Below are 19,196 nucleotides of genomic sequence, written 5' to 3'. Positions count from 1 at the left end.
GCTGTAGGGGCAAGTGCTGAGACACAGACAAAGCTCCCCCAGGTAGCCTCTGGCAGGGCTGTAGGGGCAAGTGCTGAGACACAAAGCTACCCCAGGTAGCCTCTAGCAGGGCTGTAGGGGCAAGTGCTGAGACACAAAGCTCCCCCAGGTAGCCTCTAGCAAGGCTGCAGGGGCAAGTGCTGAGACACAAAGATCCCCCAGGTAGCCTCTAGCAGGACTGTATGGGCAAGTGCTGAGACACAGACAAAGCTCCCCCAGGTAGCCTCTAGCAGGGCTGTAGGAGCAAGTGCTGAGACACAGACAAAGCTCCCCCAGGTAGCCTCTAGCAGGGCTGTAGGGGCAAGTGCTGAGACACAGACAAAGATCCCCCATGTAGCCTCTGGCAGGGCTGTAGGGGCAAGTGCTGAGACATAGGCAAAGCTCCCCCAGGTGGCCTCTAGCAGGGCTGTAGGGGCAAGTGCTGAGACACAAAGATCCCCCAGGTAGACAATTCCAGAGTAGAATCAGATTTCCATAGGTTTTTATTCAAATGAGCAGAGTCCACACAGCTCACCACACAGCTCACCAAACTCACCACAGCGCTCACCAAACTCACCACACAGCTCACCTAACTCACCACAGAGCTCACCAAACTCACCACAGAGCTCACCAAACTCACCACACAGCTCACCAAACTCACCACACAGCTCACCAAACATCTCACCACAGAGCTCGCCAAACTCACCACGCACCTCGCCAAACTCACCACACACCTCACCACGCACCTCAAAAAACTCACCACACACCTCACCAAACTCACCACACAGCTCACCAAACACCTCACCAGACAGCTCACCAAACTCACCACAGCTCACCACACAGCTCACCAAACTCACCACACAGCTCACCAAACTCACCACGCACCTCACCAAACTCACCGCACACCTCACCACGCACCTCAAAAAACTCACCACACACCTCACCAAACTCACCACGCACCTCAAAAAACTCACCACACACCTCACCAGACAGCTCACCAAGCTCACCACACAGCTCACCAAACTCACCACACAGCTCACCAAACTCACCACACAGCTCACCAAACTCACCACACAGCTCACAAAACTCACCGCCTTTTTTTAGTAACACGTTTCAGGTAGGCGACTCACGATGGCCGTGTCAGAGACACTGAGACCCTGGGGTCAGGGTTCAAGCCCTGGGTCTGGGTGTCTCTCTCTCAGGGGGGTTCACGATGGCCGTGTCAGAGACACTGAGACCCTGGGGTCAGGGTTCAAGCCCTGGGTCTGGGTGTCTCTCTCTCAGGGGGTTCACGATGGCCGTGTCAGAGACACTGAGAGCCTGGGGTCAGGGTTCAAGCCTACACCACGACCATCACCACCACCACAATCATCACCACCACCACAATCATCACCACCACTATCACCACCATCACCACAATCATCACCATCATCACCACCATCATCACCACCATCATCACCACCATCGCCACAATCATCACCACCATCGCCACAATCATCACCACTACCATCACCACCATCACCACAATCACCACCACAATCATCACCACCATCACCACCCTATTTGGTAAAATGCCCTCTCTCTCAGTCTGTCAGCATCACCACCACCATTACCACCACTGCTTCCTCCTCCACCACCACCACCACCACCACCCTCACCACCACCACCACCACCCTCACCACCTTCACCACCACCACCACCCTCACCACCACCACCACCACCACCACCACCTTCACCACCACCACCACCACTATTTGGTACAATGGCCCCGACTGGCAATGGCCGCGTCTCCTGGCTCCATCTCCACACGGCACGCCCGGCCGCCCATCACTTCCCCTACGGTGTGACCGCCACCACCACCACCACCACCGCCACCACCACCACCACCACCGCCACCACCGCCACCACCACCGCCACCACCAGCCTCCACGTGGTGATGGCGGGGGTGGTGGTAGTAGTAGTTGTAGTAGTTGTTGTTGTAGCTGTTGTTGTTGTTGTTGTCGTGCTGCTGCTGCTGCTGCTGCTCGGCGTAGCCCGGCACGGCGCCGGGCCCGGCAGTTGCCGGGCCCGGCGCCGTGCCGGTGAGGTGCGCTACGAGCTGGGCGAGCAGCAGGAGCTGCCGCCGCTGGGACTCGGCGAGCAGGGCCAAGCCATGCGACATGTGGGACAGCATCGCCGCTTCCTCGTCATCCACCTCCCCGTACACCCCCTCCTCCTCGTCAACGTCATCCACCACCTCCTCCTCCTCTTCCTCCACCTCCTCCACCTCCTCCACCTCCTCGTCGTCGTCAACGTCAGCCGCCTCGAGCTGGCCCCGGACGTCCACCGCCTCGCCAACGAGGGCTCCGGTACGTCCGCTCGTCGCCATCGGCGAGATGCCAAAGCCGTAGCCGCCGGCGTAGCCGCCACCGGCGCTACCACCACGCATCATCATCATCATCATCAGCGAGTTGTGGTTAACGCCACCACCACCGCTACCACCACCGGCACCAGCACCACCACCACCGCCACCACCACCGGCACCACCACCGGCACCAGCACCACCACCACCACCACCACCACCACCACCGCCACCACCACCACCACCACCACACATCATCATCAACGAGTTGTGGTTAACACCACCACCACCCCCACCACCACCACCACCGCCACCACCACCGCCACCACTGCCACCACCACCACCAGCACCACCACCACCACCACCGCCACCACCACCACCACCACCACCACACATCATCACCAGCGAGTTGTGGTTAACACCACCACCACCACCAGCACCACCACGCATCATCACCAGGGAGTTGTTGCTACCAGCGTAACCACCACAATAACCACCACCACCACCACCACCGTAACCACCACCAATACCGCCCAGCATCATCAGAGAGCTGATGCTACCGCCACCACTGCCACCACCAGCACCACCACCACCACCACCGCCACCACCACCACCACCACCGCCACCACCACCACCACCTCCACCACCACCACCAGCTGCTACACTAGCGCTGCTAACAGCCAGAGGCTTCAGTGATGATAACGACGACGATGATGATGGTGGAGGTGGTGGTGGTGGTGGCGATGATGAACTCGCTGCTGATGCTACTGCTGCTGATGCTGCTGATGCTGCTGCTGATGATGATGCTGCTGCTGGTGGTGTTGGTTGCGAGGGGCGAGCAGGACAGAGCGGCAACTCCGCGTGTCCAGCCGGCTGTGGTGTCGTCCGCTGGGGGAATACTTCATGAGATCTCAAACCTGCAGAAGGGGGAGGAGGTGGTGGTGGTGGTGGAGGTGGAGGTGGGGGTGGTGGTGGTGGGAGTGGTGGTGGTGGTGGTGGTGGTGGTGGTGGAGGTGGTGGTGGTGGTGGTGGTGGTGGTGGAGGTGGTGGTGGTGGGAGTGGTGGTGGTGGAGGTGGTGGTGGAGGTGGTGGGGGTGGTGGTGGAGGTGGTGGTGGTGGTGGTGGAGGTGGTGGTGATGGTGGTGGTGGTGGAGGTGGTGGTGGTGGAGGTGGGGGTGGTGGTGGTGGTGGAGGTGGTGGAGGTGGGGGTGGTGGTGGTGGTGGTGGTGGGAGTGGTGGTGGTGGTGGAGGTGGTGGTGGTGGTGGTGATGGAGTGGTGGTGGTGGGGGTGGTGGTGGTGGTGGGGGTGGTGGTGGTGGTGATGGTGGGAGTGGTGGTGGTGATGGTAGTGGTGGTGAGGGTGGTGGTGGTGGTGGTGATGGTGGTGGTGGTGGTGGGGGTGGTGGTGGTGGTGGTGGGGGTGGTGGTGAGGGTGGTGGTGGTGGTGGTGAGGGTGGTGGTGGTGGAGGTCGTAGGTTGTGTGTGTGTGTGTGCGTGTGTGTGCGTGCGAGTGTGTGTGCGTGTGTGTGTGTACGTATGTGTGTATGTGTGTGTGTGCATGTGTGTGTGTGTGTGCGCGTTCATAGCAAACAGTGACAATCAACACACACAGAGAACCAAACAGGACACCGTCACCCGGCACTCTCAGCCTCACGTGGCCGGCCGTGGGTGAGTGAGTGGATGAGTGGGTGGGTGAGTGGGTGGGTGAGTGGGTGGGTGAGTGGGTGAGTGGGTGAGTGGGTGGGTGAGTGAGTGGGTGAGTGAGTGGGTGAGTGAGTGGGTGAGTGTGTAAGTGAGTGGGTGAGTGAGTGGGTGAGTGAACGAGTGGGTGGGTGAGCGAGTGGGTGAGTGAAGCGTGTACACTGTGTGTGTGTCACTGTGTGTGTGTCACTGTGTGTGTGTCACTGTGTGTGTGTCACTGTGTGTGTGTCACTGTGTGTGTGTCACTGTGTGTGTGTCACTGTGTGTGTGTCACTGTGTGTGTGTCACTGTGTGTGTGTCACTGTGTGTGTGTCTGGCCTGGCACAAGCGTCGTGGTGACGTCACCGCCACTTAGTGGCGAATGGCGGTTGTTGTTGTTGTTGTGTCTGGCAAAACAACCCCCTACCTCCTCGCAATGCCGGACGGGCAACTCTGTCGTGGACAGTGCTGTGGGGGGAGGGCCAATTCCGATTGGCTCCTCCCCTCATGGCATATGTGTCCACCACAGTGGCTAAACGGGGGCTCTGGACGGGTGCGAGGGGCTGGTAACCCCTCCAACTTCAATAAATTACCACTAAACTACAAATGAAAATTTTAACTAATTAGCTTGTGCCGGAGGCCCCAAGGGGACAGGCGTCTATGACGTCTCCTGGCCAAACCCCAATTGGCGGAGCCAGGAGATTGAATCTCTACCCTCGGGGCTCCTCCAGAAACAACGAAAAGCCACTACGGGTGGCCACGTGGAATGTTCGAACGCTCACCGCGGAGGAGAGGCTGCCACTCCTCTGTCGGGAGCTGGACCGGTACCGCCTGGATCTCTGTGGCATTCAGGAGGTCCAGGGGACCGGCTCTGGCTCCTACCACCATGAGGGGTGGACAGTCCTCTACTCGGGGCAGCAGACTGCCAAACAACAGGGTGTGGGTCTTCTTTTGAACAAAAGAATGAAGGGGGCGTGGGAGTGTGGCGGTGAGGTGTGGGAAGCTGTAAGCCCCAGGCTACTTTGGGCTCGCCTTCCCATCAACCGGAGGCGAGGAATGGTGGTCGTGGTTACTTATGCCCCCACCGAAGATGAACATCCGTGGAGGGATGCAGGCAAAGCCGATGAGTCAGATCCCTTCCGTGACCTCCTGTCACAGGTGCTGGCCAAAGTGGCCCCTCGGGATAGAGTCATCATGTTGGGTGACTTCAATGCCCGAGTTGGTCATGATGCTGGCACCTGGTCTGGAGTGATTGGAGGGCATGGGCCAGATCAGCTCAATAACAACGGTAGGAGGCTGCTAGATTTTTGTGCAGCCCATGGGCTTGTAATTACCAACACGCTGTTCCGGCATCGGCGCATCCACACAACATCATGGATGCATGCCGGGTCCAAGCAAGAACATCTGCTGGACTACATAGTGACGGACCAGCGGATGCGAGCCCATGTCCTTGACCCCAGGACCTACCGTGGAGCTGATCTGCCCTCTGACCATCGACTAGTCATCTGTAAGATGCGCCTGCCATTCTTCCACTCCGGTGGTGGGGTGTACACCCAGGACCCCATTCCAACCTAAAGTGGCCTGGTCTCAGTTATCTGATGAAAGTTGCAAGCGAGAATTTCATCATCGCCTGCGGCTGGGGTTGGCATCGTCCCCGACTCCTCCTGATGTCGAGGGTAAATGGGCGAGGTTTAGGACTGTGACTCATGCAGCTGCAATTGCTGCTTTGGGTACGCGGTCCAGACCTCCCCAGAGACCCTGGCTGACAGAGGAGGTGTTCAGGATGGTTGAGAAAAAGCGACAGGCCCACTGTCATCGGCTACAGAATCCCACGTCAGAGAATGAGGAGAATTACCGCAGCCTTCGCTCGGAGGTTCGGAGAGCCGTGAGGCGCTGCAAGGATGGGTGGTGGTCGCGGGTTGCTGAGGAGATGGAGTCTGCCTCAGTGGCCCGTGATCACAAATCTCTATTTAACTCCATCAAAAAAGTAACCTGCAGCGCCACACCTATTACCATCATTAGGGGAAAAAACGGTGATCCAATCTCCGACCCCCAGGAACAGGTTTGCAGATTTGCTGAGCATTTCTGTGAGGTCCTGGGGGAGGGAAAATCCCTCGGCCAGGAAAACATCGTGGCACAAAGTGAGGATGACCCTGCTGAGGCTGCGGTGCCTCAAATATTGGAAGAAGTCACCCCCTGTGAGTGGTTGGCTGAGGTGCCATCTGTTGAGGAAGTACTGAGGGCGATCCGGAGCCTGAGACCAGGAAAGGCAGCGGGCAGAGATGATCTCCCAAGCGAAATGCTGAGGGAGGGTGGCGTTTGTGCACAGACTGCCCTATATGACATCATAACAACAGTCTGGACCACTGGACGGGTTCCGCAGGATTGGAAGGATGCCCTGGTGGTTTCGCCTCTCTAAGAAGGGGGACTGCACAGACTGTAACAACTACAGGGGTATTTCACTCCTCAGTGTGCCGGGAAAGGTCCTGCCAAGGATTATTCAGCATCGCCTTGCCAGGCACGCTGAGGAGAGGCTTGCGGAGCCCCAATGCGGTTTCAGGAAAGGGCGGTCCTGCACAGATGCCATATGTTCTGTCCGTCTGCTACAGCAGAGGTGTAGGGAATTCCAAAAAGACCTACATCTCTGCTTTATTGACCTGGTCAAGGCCTATGATACCATCAGTAGGCCTGGGCTCTGGGTTGTTCTTCGTGCTTTTGGAGTACCTGACCCTCTGCTCACGATCATTAAGGACCTTCATGATGGTGAGCGGGCCCGGGCAAAACTACGTGGCCGGGAGTCAGAGCCATTCCCTGTACACCTTTGGGTGCGACAGGGATGTCCTCTGGCTCCCACATTATTTAACATCTATTTTGACCACGTAGTTCGTGAAGCCTTCAATAGCTGTACCGGGGGAATCTCCATCTGGTACAGCTATAATGGGAGGCTGATCGATGCCTGGGTGCGGTCAAGGGATGGCTCCATATTGCTCAACCACGTTATGTATGTCGATGATTTGGTAATAGCTGCTCAGTCAGAGGAGGAGTTGGAGACGCTGCTGCTGAGACTGGAGCGTGCCACTAAGAGATGGGGCCTTACCATCAGCCCCACCAAAACTAAGCACCTGCCTGGGTATTTTGTACCATCGGACACTCCACCCCCACAACTCCCAATCGGTGATGGGGCAGTTGTGGAGAGAGTGGAGAGTTTCCCATACCTGGGCAGTGTACTTATGACCGGCTCCAGTTCAACAGCAGAGGTCTCACTCCGAATCAATCGAGCGGCAATATCTTTTCATCGGTTGCGTAACGCTGTGTGGAAGCTACCTGGTCTGTCGCTCCGCACTAAGCTTGCGAAACGTGGACCCCCCTAATGGAACATCTTCGCCGGTTAGAAACATTTAGGCAAGCCTGCCTACGATCCATCCTGGGTTTAACCAGGCTGGATTGTGTGAGGAGCTCACAAGTCCTTGAAAGATCTGGGCACGGTCCCATCGTTGAGCTCCTCCGCCAGGCAAGGCTGCGATGGCTGGGTATGTAGCCCGCATGCCCAGCCACCGCATGCCGAAACAGCTTTTGTTCGGCCGGATCGAGGGGGCTAAACGGGCGCGGCACGGGCTAGAGAAGAGATGGAGTGATGTGGTACAGGAAGACGTGGAGCTGAGTGGACTTGCCGATGACTGGTACCAGCGGTGTCAAGATCGGCCTCTGTGGAGGAAGATCGGCCTCTGTGGAGGAGGCTCGTGAAGGACGCTACTGGGCAGTTGGAGGCAGTCGCCCTCCAACAACAACGGAGGGCGGAGGAGCGACTCTCAGAACAACGAGCAGAGCGCCGGGTGGCTAAAGCACAGCAGGTTGGCACAGTAGGGGGCACAGGTGGTGCATCAGCCAGTCATCTCAGTCATCTCAGTCAGTCGACCCGTGGCACCTGCTGGGTCTGCCCCGTGACCTCCTGCCAGCGGGCGTTCGACACTTCACGTGGCCTCAAGGTGCACATAGCCTGGCACAAGCGTCGTGGTGACGTCACCGACACTTAGTGGCGAATGGCGGTTGTTGTATGATGCTGTGTGTGTGACACTGTGTGTGTGTGACACTGTGTGTGTGTGTGTGACGCTGTGTGTGTGTGTGACACTGTGTGTGTGTGACGCTGTGTGTGTGATGCTGTGTGTGTGTGTGTGACGCTGTGTGTGTGTGTGACACTGTGTGTGTGTGACGCTGTGTGTGTGACGCTGTTTGTGTGTGACGCTGTGTGTGTGTGACACTGTGTGTGTGACGCTGTGTGTGTGATGCTGTGTGACGCTGTTTGTGTGTGACGCTGTGTGTGTGTGACGCTGTGTGTGTGACACTGTGTGTGACGCTGTGTGTGTGTGTGTGACACTGTGTGTGTGTGACGCTGTGTGTGTGATGCTGTGTGTGTGACGCTGTGTGTGTGTGTGACACTGTCTGTGTGTGACGCTGTGTGTGTGACACTGTGTGTGTGTGTGTGTGTGACGCTGTGTGTGTGACGCTGTGTGTGTGTGTGACGCTGTGTTTGTGTGTGACGCTGTGTGTGTGTGACGCTGTGTGTGTTTTTGGGTGTGTTTGTGTGTGACGCTGTGTGTGTGTGTGTGAGACGCTGTGTGTGTGTGACGCTGTGTGTGTGTGACGCTGTGTGTGTGTGTGTGACGCTGTGTGTGTGTGTGTCGCTGTGTGTGTGTGTGTGACGCTGTGTGTGTGTGACGCTGTGTGTGTGTGTGACGCTGTGTGTGTGTGTGACGCTGTGTGTGTGTGACACAGTGTGTGTGTGTGTGACGCTGTGTGTGTGTGTGTGACACTGTGTGTGTGTGTGACACTGTGTGTGTGTGTGACGCTGTGTGTGTGTGTGTGACACTGTGTGTGTGTGTGACACTGTGTGTGTGTGTGTGACGCTGTGTGTGTGTGTGACGCTGTGTGTGTGTGTGTGACGCTGTGTGTGTGTGTGTGACACTGTGTGTGTGTGTGATGCTGTGTGTGTGTGTGACACTGTGTGTGTGTGTGTGACACTGTGTGTGTGTGTGTCACTGTGTGTGTGTGTGTCACTGTGTGTGTGTGTGTCACTGTGTGTGTGTGTGACGCTGTGTGTGTGTGTGACACTGTGTGTGTGTGTGTGACACTGTGTGTGTGTGTGACGCTGTGTGTGTGTGTGACACTGTGTGTGTGTGTGTGACGCTGTGTGTGTGTGTGTGACACTGTGTGTGTGTGTGACACTGTGTGTGTGTGTGTGACGCTGTGTGTGTGTGTGTGACACTGTGTGTGTGTGTGACACTGTGTGTGTGTGTGTGACGCTGTGTGTGTGTGTGTGACACTGTGTGTGTGTGTGACACTGTGTGTGTGTGTGTGTGACACTGTGTGTGTGTGTGACGCTGTGTGTGTGTGTGTGACGCTGTGTGTGTGTGTGACACTGTGTCCATCGCCCGTGCCGTATCCACCGTCAACTCACCGATTGATCCACCACCACCACCACCACCGCCACCACCACCACCACCACCGCCACCACCGCCACCACCCTCCACCCTCCACCCTCCCCTCCCCTGCGCGATGGCGAGCAGGGCGATCTTCTCCGCCTCCGTCAGCACCGCCCCGCTCACGTCCCTTGCCCCACCACCACCACCACCACCGCCACCACCACCACCACCGCCACCACCGCCACCACCACCACCACCACCACCGCCACCGTGATGGAGGTGCTTCTTGCGGGCCCAGCGCTTGAGATCGTCCCAACGTTTCTTGCAGTGTTTCACATCGCGGGGAGCTGAACCCTGGGCCGTCAGGACAGCTGCCACTTCCTCCCAGGCACGGGCCCTTGCCCGGAGGGTCTCGGCCGTGGTGGTGGTGGTGCCGGTGCCGGTGGTGGTGCCGGTGGTGGTGCCGGTGGTGCCGGTGGCGGAGGCCAGGAGGGGAATCCGCCACTTGAGGACTTGCTCGGCAAGGAGGCGGACATCATCCGGAGTGAAACGCTTCTCACGAGGGGCGCGGTGAAGCTTCTTGGGTGGAGGGCCTAGTGGGGGTGGTGGTGGTGGTGGTGGTGGGGGTGGTGGTGGTGGTGGTGGTGGGGGTGAGGGTGGTGGTGGTGGTGGGGGTGGTGTTAGAATGCTCGCTCAGTCGCGCAGTCAGTCAGTCACTGAGTCAGTCAGTAAGTAAGTCACTCAGTCACTCTGTCACTCACTCATACACTCACTCACACACTCACTCATACACTCACTCATACACTCACTCATACACTCACACACTCACACACTCACTCATACACTCACTCACTCACACACTCACTCAACCACTCACCCACTTACTCACTCACTCACTCACACATTCACTCACTCACACATACACTCATACACTCACTCATACACTAACTCACTCATACACTCACTCACTCATACACTCACTCACTCATACACTCACTCACTCATACACTCACTCACTCACTCATACACTCACTCACTCACACATACACTCATACACTCACTCATACACTCACTCATACACTCACACACTCACTCATACACTCACTCACTCATACACTCACTCACTCATACACTCACTCACTCATACACTCACTCACTCATACACTCACTCACTCACTCATACACTCACTCACTCTCTCATACACTCACTCACTCATACACTCACTCATACACTCACTCATACACTCACTCACTCATACACTCACTCACTCACTCACACATTCACTCACTCACACATACACTCATACACTCACACATACACTCACACTCATACACTCACTCACCCATACACTCACTCACCCATACACTCACTCACCCACTCACTCACACATTCACTCACTCACACCAGGAGCTGTGAGTGGCCTCACCGTCCGTGAGCTCCGCTCCTCTGGAGCTGATGCCTCTCCGCTGTGCCCGGCTAGGTGCCTTCCTGTCTCCACCACCTCCTCCACCACCTCCTCCACCACCTCCTCCACCACCTCCTCCTCCTCCACCACCTCCCACTCGTGTGAGAGCCTCCTCTGCCATCTCCGCCACGCCCTGAAGTCACAACAACAACAACAACCACAGTCATCATCATCACTACCACCATCATCATCATCACCAACATCTACATCACTACCACCATCACTACCACCAACATCATCATCACCAACATCATCACTACCACCATCATCATCATCACTACCATCATCATCATCACTACCACCAACATCATCATCACTACCACCAACATCATCATCACTACCACCATCATCATCACTACCACCATCATCATCATCACCAACATCATCATCACTACCACCATCATCATCACTACCACCATCATCATCATCATCACTACCATCATCATCACTACCACCATCATCACTACCACCATCATCACTACCACCATCATCATCACTACCAACATCATCATCATCATCACTACCACCATCATCACTACCACCATCATCATCATCATCACTACCACCAACATCATCATCACCAACATCATCACTACCACCATCATCATCATCATCACTACCACCATCATCACTACCACCATCATCATCATCATCACTACCACCATCATCACTACCACCATCATCATCATCATCACTACCACCATCATCACTACCACCATCATCATCATCATCACCAACATCATCATCACTACCACCAACATCATCATCACCAACATCATCACTACCACCATCATCATCACTACCATCATCATCATCATCACTACCACCACCATCATCATCATCACTACCACCATCATCATCATCACTACCATCATCATGATCATCATCACTACCACCAACATCATCATCACCAACATCATCACAACCACTGCCTTCCCTGTCTCCACCTCCTCCACCTCCACCACCTCCTCCACCTCCTCCACCTCCTCCTCCACCACCTCCTCCTCCACCACCTCTTCCACCTCCTCCACCTCCTCCTCCACCTCCTCCTCCACCACCTCCTCCACCTCCTCCACCTCCTCCTCCACCACCTCCTCCTCCACCTCCTCCTCCACCACCTCCTCCTCCACCACCTCCTCCACCTCCTCCTCCTCCACCACAAATAAATTATCATCATCATCATCACAACCACCATCATCATCACAACTACAGTGAGGGGAAAAAAGTATTTGATCCCCCGCTGATTTTGTACGTTTGCCCACTGACAAAGAAATGATCAGTCTATAATTTTAATGATAGGTTTATTTGAACAGTGAGAGACGGAATAACAACAAAATCCAGAAAAACGCATGTCAAAAATGTTATAAATTGATTTGCATTTTAATGAGGGAAATAAGTATTTGACCCCCTCTCAATCAGAAAGATTTCTGGCTCCCAGGTGTCTTTTATACAGGTAACGAGCTGACATTAGGAGCACACTCTTAAAGGGAGTGCTCCTAATCTCAGCTCGTTACCTGTATAAAAGACACCTGTCCACAGAAGCAATCAATCAATCAGATTCCAAACTCTCCACCATGGCCAAGACCAAAGAGCTCTCCAAGGATGTCAGGGACAAGATTGTAGACCTACACAAGGCTGGAATGGGCTACAAGACCATTGCCAAGCAGCTTGGTGAGAAGGTGACAACAGTTGGTGCGATTATTCGCAAATGGAAGAAACACAAAAGAACTGTCAATCTCCCTCGGCCTGGGGCTCCATGCAAGATCTCACCTCGTGGAGTTGCAATGATCATGAGAACGGTGAGGAATCAGCCCAGAACTACACGGGAGGATCTTGTCAATGATCTCAAGGCAGCTGGGACCATAGTCACCAAGAAAACAATTGGTAACACACTACGCCGTGAAGGACTGAAATCCTGCAGCGCCCGCAAGGTCCCCCCTGCTCAAGAAAGCACATATACATGCCCGTCTGAAGTTTGCCAATGAACATCTGAATGATTCAGAGGACAACTGGGTGAAAGTGTTGTGGTCAGATGAGACCAAAATGGGGCTCTTTGGCATCAAATCAACTCGCCGTGTTTGGAGGAGGAATGCTGCCTATGACCCCAAGAACACCATCCCCACCGTCAAACATGGAGGTGGAAACATTATGCTTTGGGGGTGTTTTTCTGCTAAGGGTACAGGACAACTTCACCGCATCAAAGGGACGATGGACGGGGGCCATGTACCATCAAATCTTGGGTGAGAACCTCCTTCCCTCAGCCAGGGCATTGAAAATGGGTCGTGGATAGGTATTCCAGCATGACAATGACCCAAAACACACGGCCAAGGCAACAAAGGAGTGGCTCAAGAAGAAGCACATTAAGGTCCTGGAGTGGCCTAGCCAGTCTCCAGACCTTAATCCCACAGAAAATCTGTGGAGGGAGCTGAAGGTTCGAGTTGCCAAACGTCAGCCTCGAAACCTTAACGACTTGGAGAAGATCTGCAAAGAGGAGTGGGACAAAATCCCTCCTGAGATGTGTGCAAACCTGGTGGCCAACTACATGAAACGTCTGACCTCTGTGATTGCCAACAAGGGTTTTGCCACCAAGTACTAAGTCATGTTTTGCAGAGGGGTTAAATACTTATTTCCCTCATGAAAATGCAAATCAATTAATAACATTTTTGACATGCGTTTATCTGGATTTTTGTTGTTGTTATTCTGTCTCTCACTGTTCAAATAAACCTACCATTAAAATTATAGACTGATTATTTCTTTGTCAGTAGGCAAATGTACAAAATGAGCAGGGGATCAAATACTTTTTTCCCTCACTGTATCATCATCACTACCACCATCATCACCATCATCATCACTACCTTCATCATCATCACTACAACCATCATCATCATCACTACAACCATCATCCTCACTACCACCATCATCACAACCACCATCATTATCACAACCATCATCATCACAACCACAATCATCATCACTACCATCATCATCACCAACATCATCATCATCATCACTACCACCATCATAACAACCACCATCATCATCACTACCACCATCATCATCACTACCATCATCATCGCTACCATCATCATCATCACTACAACCATCATCATCACTACCATCATCATAACAACCACCATCACCATCACAACCATCATCATCACCATCATCACCACCATCACCATCATCACCACTATCATCATCATCACCACCATCATCATCACTACCGTCATCATCATCACCATCATCATCACCACCATCATCATCATCACTACCACCATCATCACTACCATCATCATCATCATCACAACCACCATCATCATCACTACCACCATCATCACCATCATCATCATCACTGCCATCATCATCATCACTATCATCATCGCTACCATCATCATCATCACTACCACCATCATCATCACAATCACCATCATCACCACAATCACCATCATCACCACAACCACCATCATCACCACAACCACCATCATCACAACCACCATCATCATCACAACCACCATCATCATCACTACCATCATCATCACTACCATCATCATCACCACAACCATCATCATCACTACCATCATCATCACCACTACCACCATCATCATCACAACCACCATCATCATCACTACCATCATCATCACCACAACCAACATCATCACCACAACCACCATCATCACAACCACCATCATCATCACAACCACCATCATCATCGCTACCATCATCATCACCACAACCACCATCATCATCACAACCACCATCATCATCACTACCATCATCATCACTACCATCATCATCACCACAACCAACATCATCACCACAACCACCATCATCACAACCACCATCATCATCACAACCACCATCATCATCGCTACCATCATCATCACCACAACCAACATCATCACCACAACCACCATCATCACAACCACCATCATCATCACAATCATCATCATCATCACTGAGACTCACAGAGCCAGACCAAGGCTCCCTCAGGGTTCAGTGTTAGACACTGGGGTATCCCCTCACAGGGGTTCAGTGTTAGCCACCGGGGTATCCCCTAGCACAGGGGTTCAGTGTTAGACACTGGGGTATCCCCTAGCACAGGGGTTCAGTGTTAGACACTGGGGTATCCCCTCTCTAGCACAGGGGTTCAGTGTTAGCCACTGGGGTATCCCCTATCACAGGGGTTCAGTGTTAGACACTGGGGTATCCCCTCTCTATCACAGGGGTTCAGTGTTAGACACCGGGGTATCCCCTCTCTAGCACAGGGGTTCAGTGTTAGTCACTGGGGTATCCCCTCGTAGGGGTTCAGTGTTAGACACCGGGGTATCCCCTCTCTATCACAGGGGTTCAGTGTTAGACACTGGGGTATCCCCTCTCTAGCACAGGGGTTCAGTGTTAGTCACTGGGGTATCCCCTCTGTAACACAGGGGTTCAGTGTTAGTCACTGGGGTATCCCCTCGTAGGGGTTCAGTGTTAGTCACTGGGGTATCCCCTAGCACAGGGGTTCAGTGTTAGTCACTGGGGTATCCCCTAGCACAGGGGTTCAGTGTTAGTCACTGGGGTATCCCCTAGCACAGGGGTTCAGTGTTAGTCACTGGGGTATCCCCTAGCACAGGGGTTCAGTGTTAGCCACTGGGGTATCCCCTCGTAGGGGTTCAGTGTTAGCCACTGGGGTATCCCCTCTCTAGCACAGGGGTTCAGTGTTAGACACCGGGGTATCCCCTATCACAGGGGTTCAGTGTTAGTCACTGGGGTATCCCCTCTCTATCACAGGGGTTCAGTGTTAGACACTGGGGTATCCCCTAGCACAGGGGTTCAGTGTTGGTCACTGGGGTATCCCCTCGTAGGGGTTCAGTGTTAGTCACCGGGGTATCCCCTCTCTATCACAGGGGTTCAGTGTTAGTCACTGGGGTATCCCCTCTCTATCACAGGGGTTCAGCGTTAGACACCGGGGTATCCCCTCTCTAGCACAGGGGTTCAGTGTTAGTCACCGGGGTATCCCCTAGCACAGGGGTTCAGTGTTAGTCACCGGGGTATCCCCTTAGCACAGGGGTTCAGTGTTAGTCACCGGGGTATCCCCTTGTAGGGGTTCAGTGCTAGACACCGGGGTATCCCCTAGCACAGGGGTTCAGTGTTAGTCACCGGGGTATCCCCTTAGCACAGGGGTTCAGTGTTAGCCACCGGGGTATCCCCTCGTAGGGGTTCAGTGCTAGACACCGGGGTATCCCCTAGCACAGGGGTTCAGTGTTAGACACTGGGGTATCCCCTCTCTAGCACAGGGGTTCAGTGTTAGACACCGGGGTATCCCCTAGCACAGGGGTTCAGTGTTAGTCACTGGGGTATCCCCTCTCTAACACAGGGGTTCAGTGTTATTCACTGGGGTATCCCCTCGTAGGGGTTCAGTGTTAGTCACTGGGGTATCCCCTCTCTAGCACAGGGGTTCAGTGTTAGTCACTGGGGTATCCCCTATCACAGGGGTTCAGTGTTAGCCACCGGGGTATCCCTTCTCTAGCACAGGGGTTCAGTGTTAGCCACCGGGGTATCCCCTAGCACAGGGGTTCAGTGTTAGACACCGGGGTATCCCCTAGCACAGGGGTTCAGTGTTAGACACCGGGGTATCCCCTAGCACAGGGGTTCAGTGTTAGTCACCGGGGTATCCCCTCTCTATCACAGGGGTTCAGTGTTAGACACTGGAGTATCCCCTCGTAGGGGTTCAGTGTTAGCCACTGGGGTATCCCCTAGCACAGGGGTTCAGTGTTAGTCACTGGGGTATCCCCTATCACAGGGGTTCAGTGTTAGACACTGGGGTATCCCCTCTCTAGCACAGGGGTTCAGTGTTAGCCACTGGGGTATCCCCTCGTAGGGGTTCAGTGTTAGTCACTGGGGTATCCCCTAGCACAGGGGTTCAGTGTTAGACACCTGGGTATCCCCTAGCACAGGGGTTCAGTGTTAGCCACCGGGGTATGCCCTATCACAGGGGTTCAGTGTTAGTCACTGGGGTATCCCCTCTCTAACACAGGGGTTCAGTGTTAGACACTGGGGTATCCCCTCTTTAACACAGGGGTTCAGTGTTAGCCACCGGGGTATCCCCTCTCTATCACAGGGGTTCAGTGTTAGTCACCGGGGTATCCCCTCGTAGGGGTTCAGTGTTAGTCACCGGGGTATCCCCTCGTAGGGGTTCAGTGTTAGTCACTGGGGTATCCCCTAGCACAGGGGTTCAGTGGTAGTCACTGGGGTATCCCCTCGTAGGGGTTCAGTGTTAGACACTGGGGTATCCCCTATCACAGGGGTTCAGTGTTAGCCACTGGGGTATCCCCTCTCTATCACAGGGGTTCAGTGTTAGACACCGGGGTATCCCCTCTCTAACACAGGGGTTCAGTGTTAGCCACCGGGGTATCCCCTAGCACAGGGGTTCAGTGTTAGACACTGGGGTATCCCCTCGTAGGGGTTCAGTGTTAGCCACTGGGGTATCCCCTCTCTAGCACAGGGGTTCAGTGTTAGCCACTGGGGTATCCCCTCGTAGGGGTTCAGTGTTAGACACTGGGGTATCCCCTAGCACAGGGGTTCAGTGTTAGTCACCGGGGTATCCCCTCGTAGGGGTTCAGTGTTAGACACCGGGGTATCCCCTCTCTAGCACAGGGGTTCAGTGTTAGCCACCGGGGTATCCCCTATCACAGGGGTTCAGTGTTAGGCACCGGGGTATCCCCTATCACAGGGGTTCAGTGTTAGACTCTGGGGTATCCCCTCTCTAACACAGGGGTTCAGTGTTAGACACCGGGGTATCCCCTAGCACAGGGGTTCAGTGTTAGACACTGGGGTATCCCCTCTCTAGCACAGGGGTTCAGTGTTAGACACCGGGGTATCCCCTCGTAGGGGTTCAGTGTTAGACACCGGGGTATCCCCTCGTAGGGGTTCAGTGTTAGACACCGGGGTATCCCCTAGCACAGGGGTTCAGTGTTAGACACCGGGGTATCCCCTCGTAGGGGTTCAGTGTTAGACACAGGGGTATCCCCTCGTAGGGGTTCAGTGTTCTCACTCACCGTGGCCTCTCTCTCTCTCCCTCCCTCCCTCTCGCTCCCTCCCGGCATGCACCGCGACTCGAGGACGTTGGGCTGGTGGGGGGCGGACCGGGCAGCACCGGAAGTCACGAGGGAGAGAGCGAGAGAGAGAGAGGGGGTGGGGTGGGATGGAGGGGTTTCAGAGGTTTTTCTTCATTGGTAAAAACCTCTGAGTTGGCAAGGCGGGTGGGTGGGGTGGGGTCGCGGACGTTGGGGTGGGTGAGTTGACCGGGCAGCACCGGAAGTCAGCGGGAGTTTAGAGGTTTTTTTATATTGAAAAAAACCTCTGAGCTGACATTGTCGATGTGGAGGGGAGGGGCGGTCTGAAGGTTTAAAACCTCTGAGCTGACATTGTGGTTGTGGGTGAGGGAGCGGTCTGGAGGTTTAAAACCTCTGAGCTGACATTGTAGATGTGGGGTGAAGGGGGCGGTCTGGAGGTTTAAAACCTCTGAACTGACATTGTAGATGTGGGGTGAAGGGGGCGGTTTGGAGGTTTAAAACCTCTGAGCTGACATTGTAGATGTGGGGTGAGGGGGCGGTCTGGAGGTTTAAAACCTCTGAGCTGACATTGTAGATGTGGAGGGGAGGGGGGCGGTCTGGAGGTTTAAAACCTCTGAGCTGACATTGTAGATATGGGGGGGAGGGGGCGGTCTGGAGGTTTAAAACCTTTGAGCTGACATTGTGGATGTGCGGGGGGAGGTCTGGAGGTTTAAAACCTCTGAGCTGACATTGTGGATGTGGAGGGGAGCGGTCTGGAGGTTTAAAACCTCTGAGCTGACATTGTGGTTGTGGGGGGGAGGGGCGGTCTGGAGGTTTAAAACCTCTGAGTTGGCAAAGTTAATGTCTAACAGAGAGACACCCAGACCCAGGGCTTGAACCCTGACCCTAGGGTCTCAGTGTCTCTGACACGGCCATCGTGAACCCCCTAAGAGAGAGACACTCAGACCCAGGGCTTGAACCCTGACCCCAGGGTCTCAGTGTCTCTGACACGGCCATTGTGAACCCCCCTAAGAGAGAGAGACACCCAGACCCAGGGCTTGAACCCTGACCCCAGGGTCTCAGTGTCTCTGACACGGCCATTGTGAACCCCCCTAAGAGAGAGACACCCAGACCCAGGGCTTGAACCCTGAACCCAGGGTCTCAGTGTCTCTGACACGGCCATCGTGAACCCCTGAGAGAGACACCCAGACCCAGGGCTTGAACCTCGACATTC

The 19,196-nt window shown here is 54.6% G+C and overlaps 1 protein-coding gene across 1 annotated transcript; it reads right to left on the bottom strand.

Moving 5' to 3' along the window:
• Positions 1–503: 503 nt before the first annotated feature.
• On the bottom strand, positions 504–18,119 carry LOC142907839 (uncharacterized). The gene is made up of 4 exons (XM_076057666.1): positions 17,966–18,119; positions 10,887–11,058; positions 9,495–10,052; positions 504–3,276 (listed from the first exon to the last, which is right to left on the bottom strand). The coding sequence occupies exons 1-4, from the start codon at positions 18,011–18,013 to the stop codon at positions 1,769–1,771; spliced, it is 2,286 nt and encodes a 761-aa protein (XP_075913781.1). The 5' UTR covers positions 18,014–18,119; the 3' UTR covers positions 504–1,768.
• Positions 18,120–19,196: the final 1,077 nt, after the last annotated feature.

Source organism: Petromyzon marinus, chromosome 83, assembly GCF_048934315.1.
Source record: "Petromyzon marinus isolate PM22_M1 ecotype Great Lakes invasive population chromosome 83, UKy_Petmar_22M1.pri1.0, whole genome shotgun sequence".
Taxonomy (NCBI): domain Eukaryota; kingdom Metazoa; phylum Chordata; class Hyperoartia; order Petromyzontiformes; family Petromyzontidae; genus Petromyzon; species Petromyzon marinus.
Note: the sequence above shows the minus strand (reverse complement) of the source record. Positions and strands in the feature narration are given on the sequence as shown.

Excerpts from the sequence above, each read along its gene's own strand:
- LOC142907839 (XM_076057666.1), bottom strand. The coding sequence starts at position 18,013 with ATGCCGGGAGGGAGCGAGAGGGAGGGAGGGAGAGAGAGAGAGGCCACG. Across the intron at positions 11,059-17,965 it reads GGAGAGAGAGAGAGGCCACG|GGCGTGGCGGAGATGGCAGA; the intron begins GTGAGTGAGAAC and ends TTGTGACTTCAG. Across the intron at positions 10,053-10,886 it reads AGGAGCGGAGCTCACGGACG|GCCCTCCACCCAAGAAGCTT; the intron begins GTGAGGCCACTC and ends CACCCCCACTAG.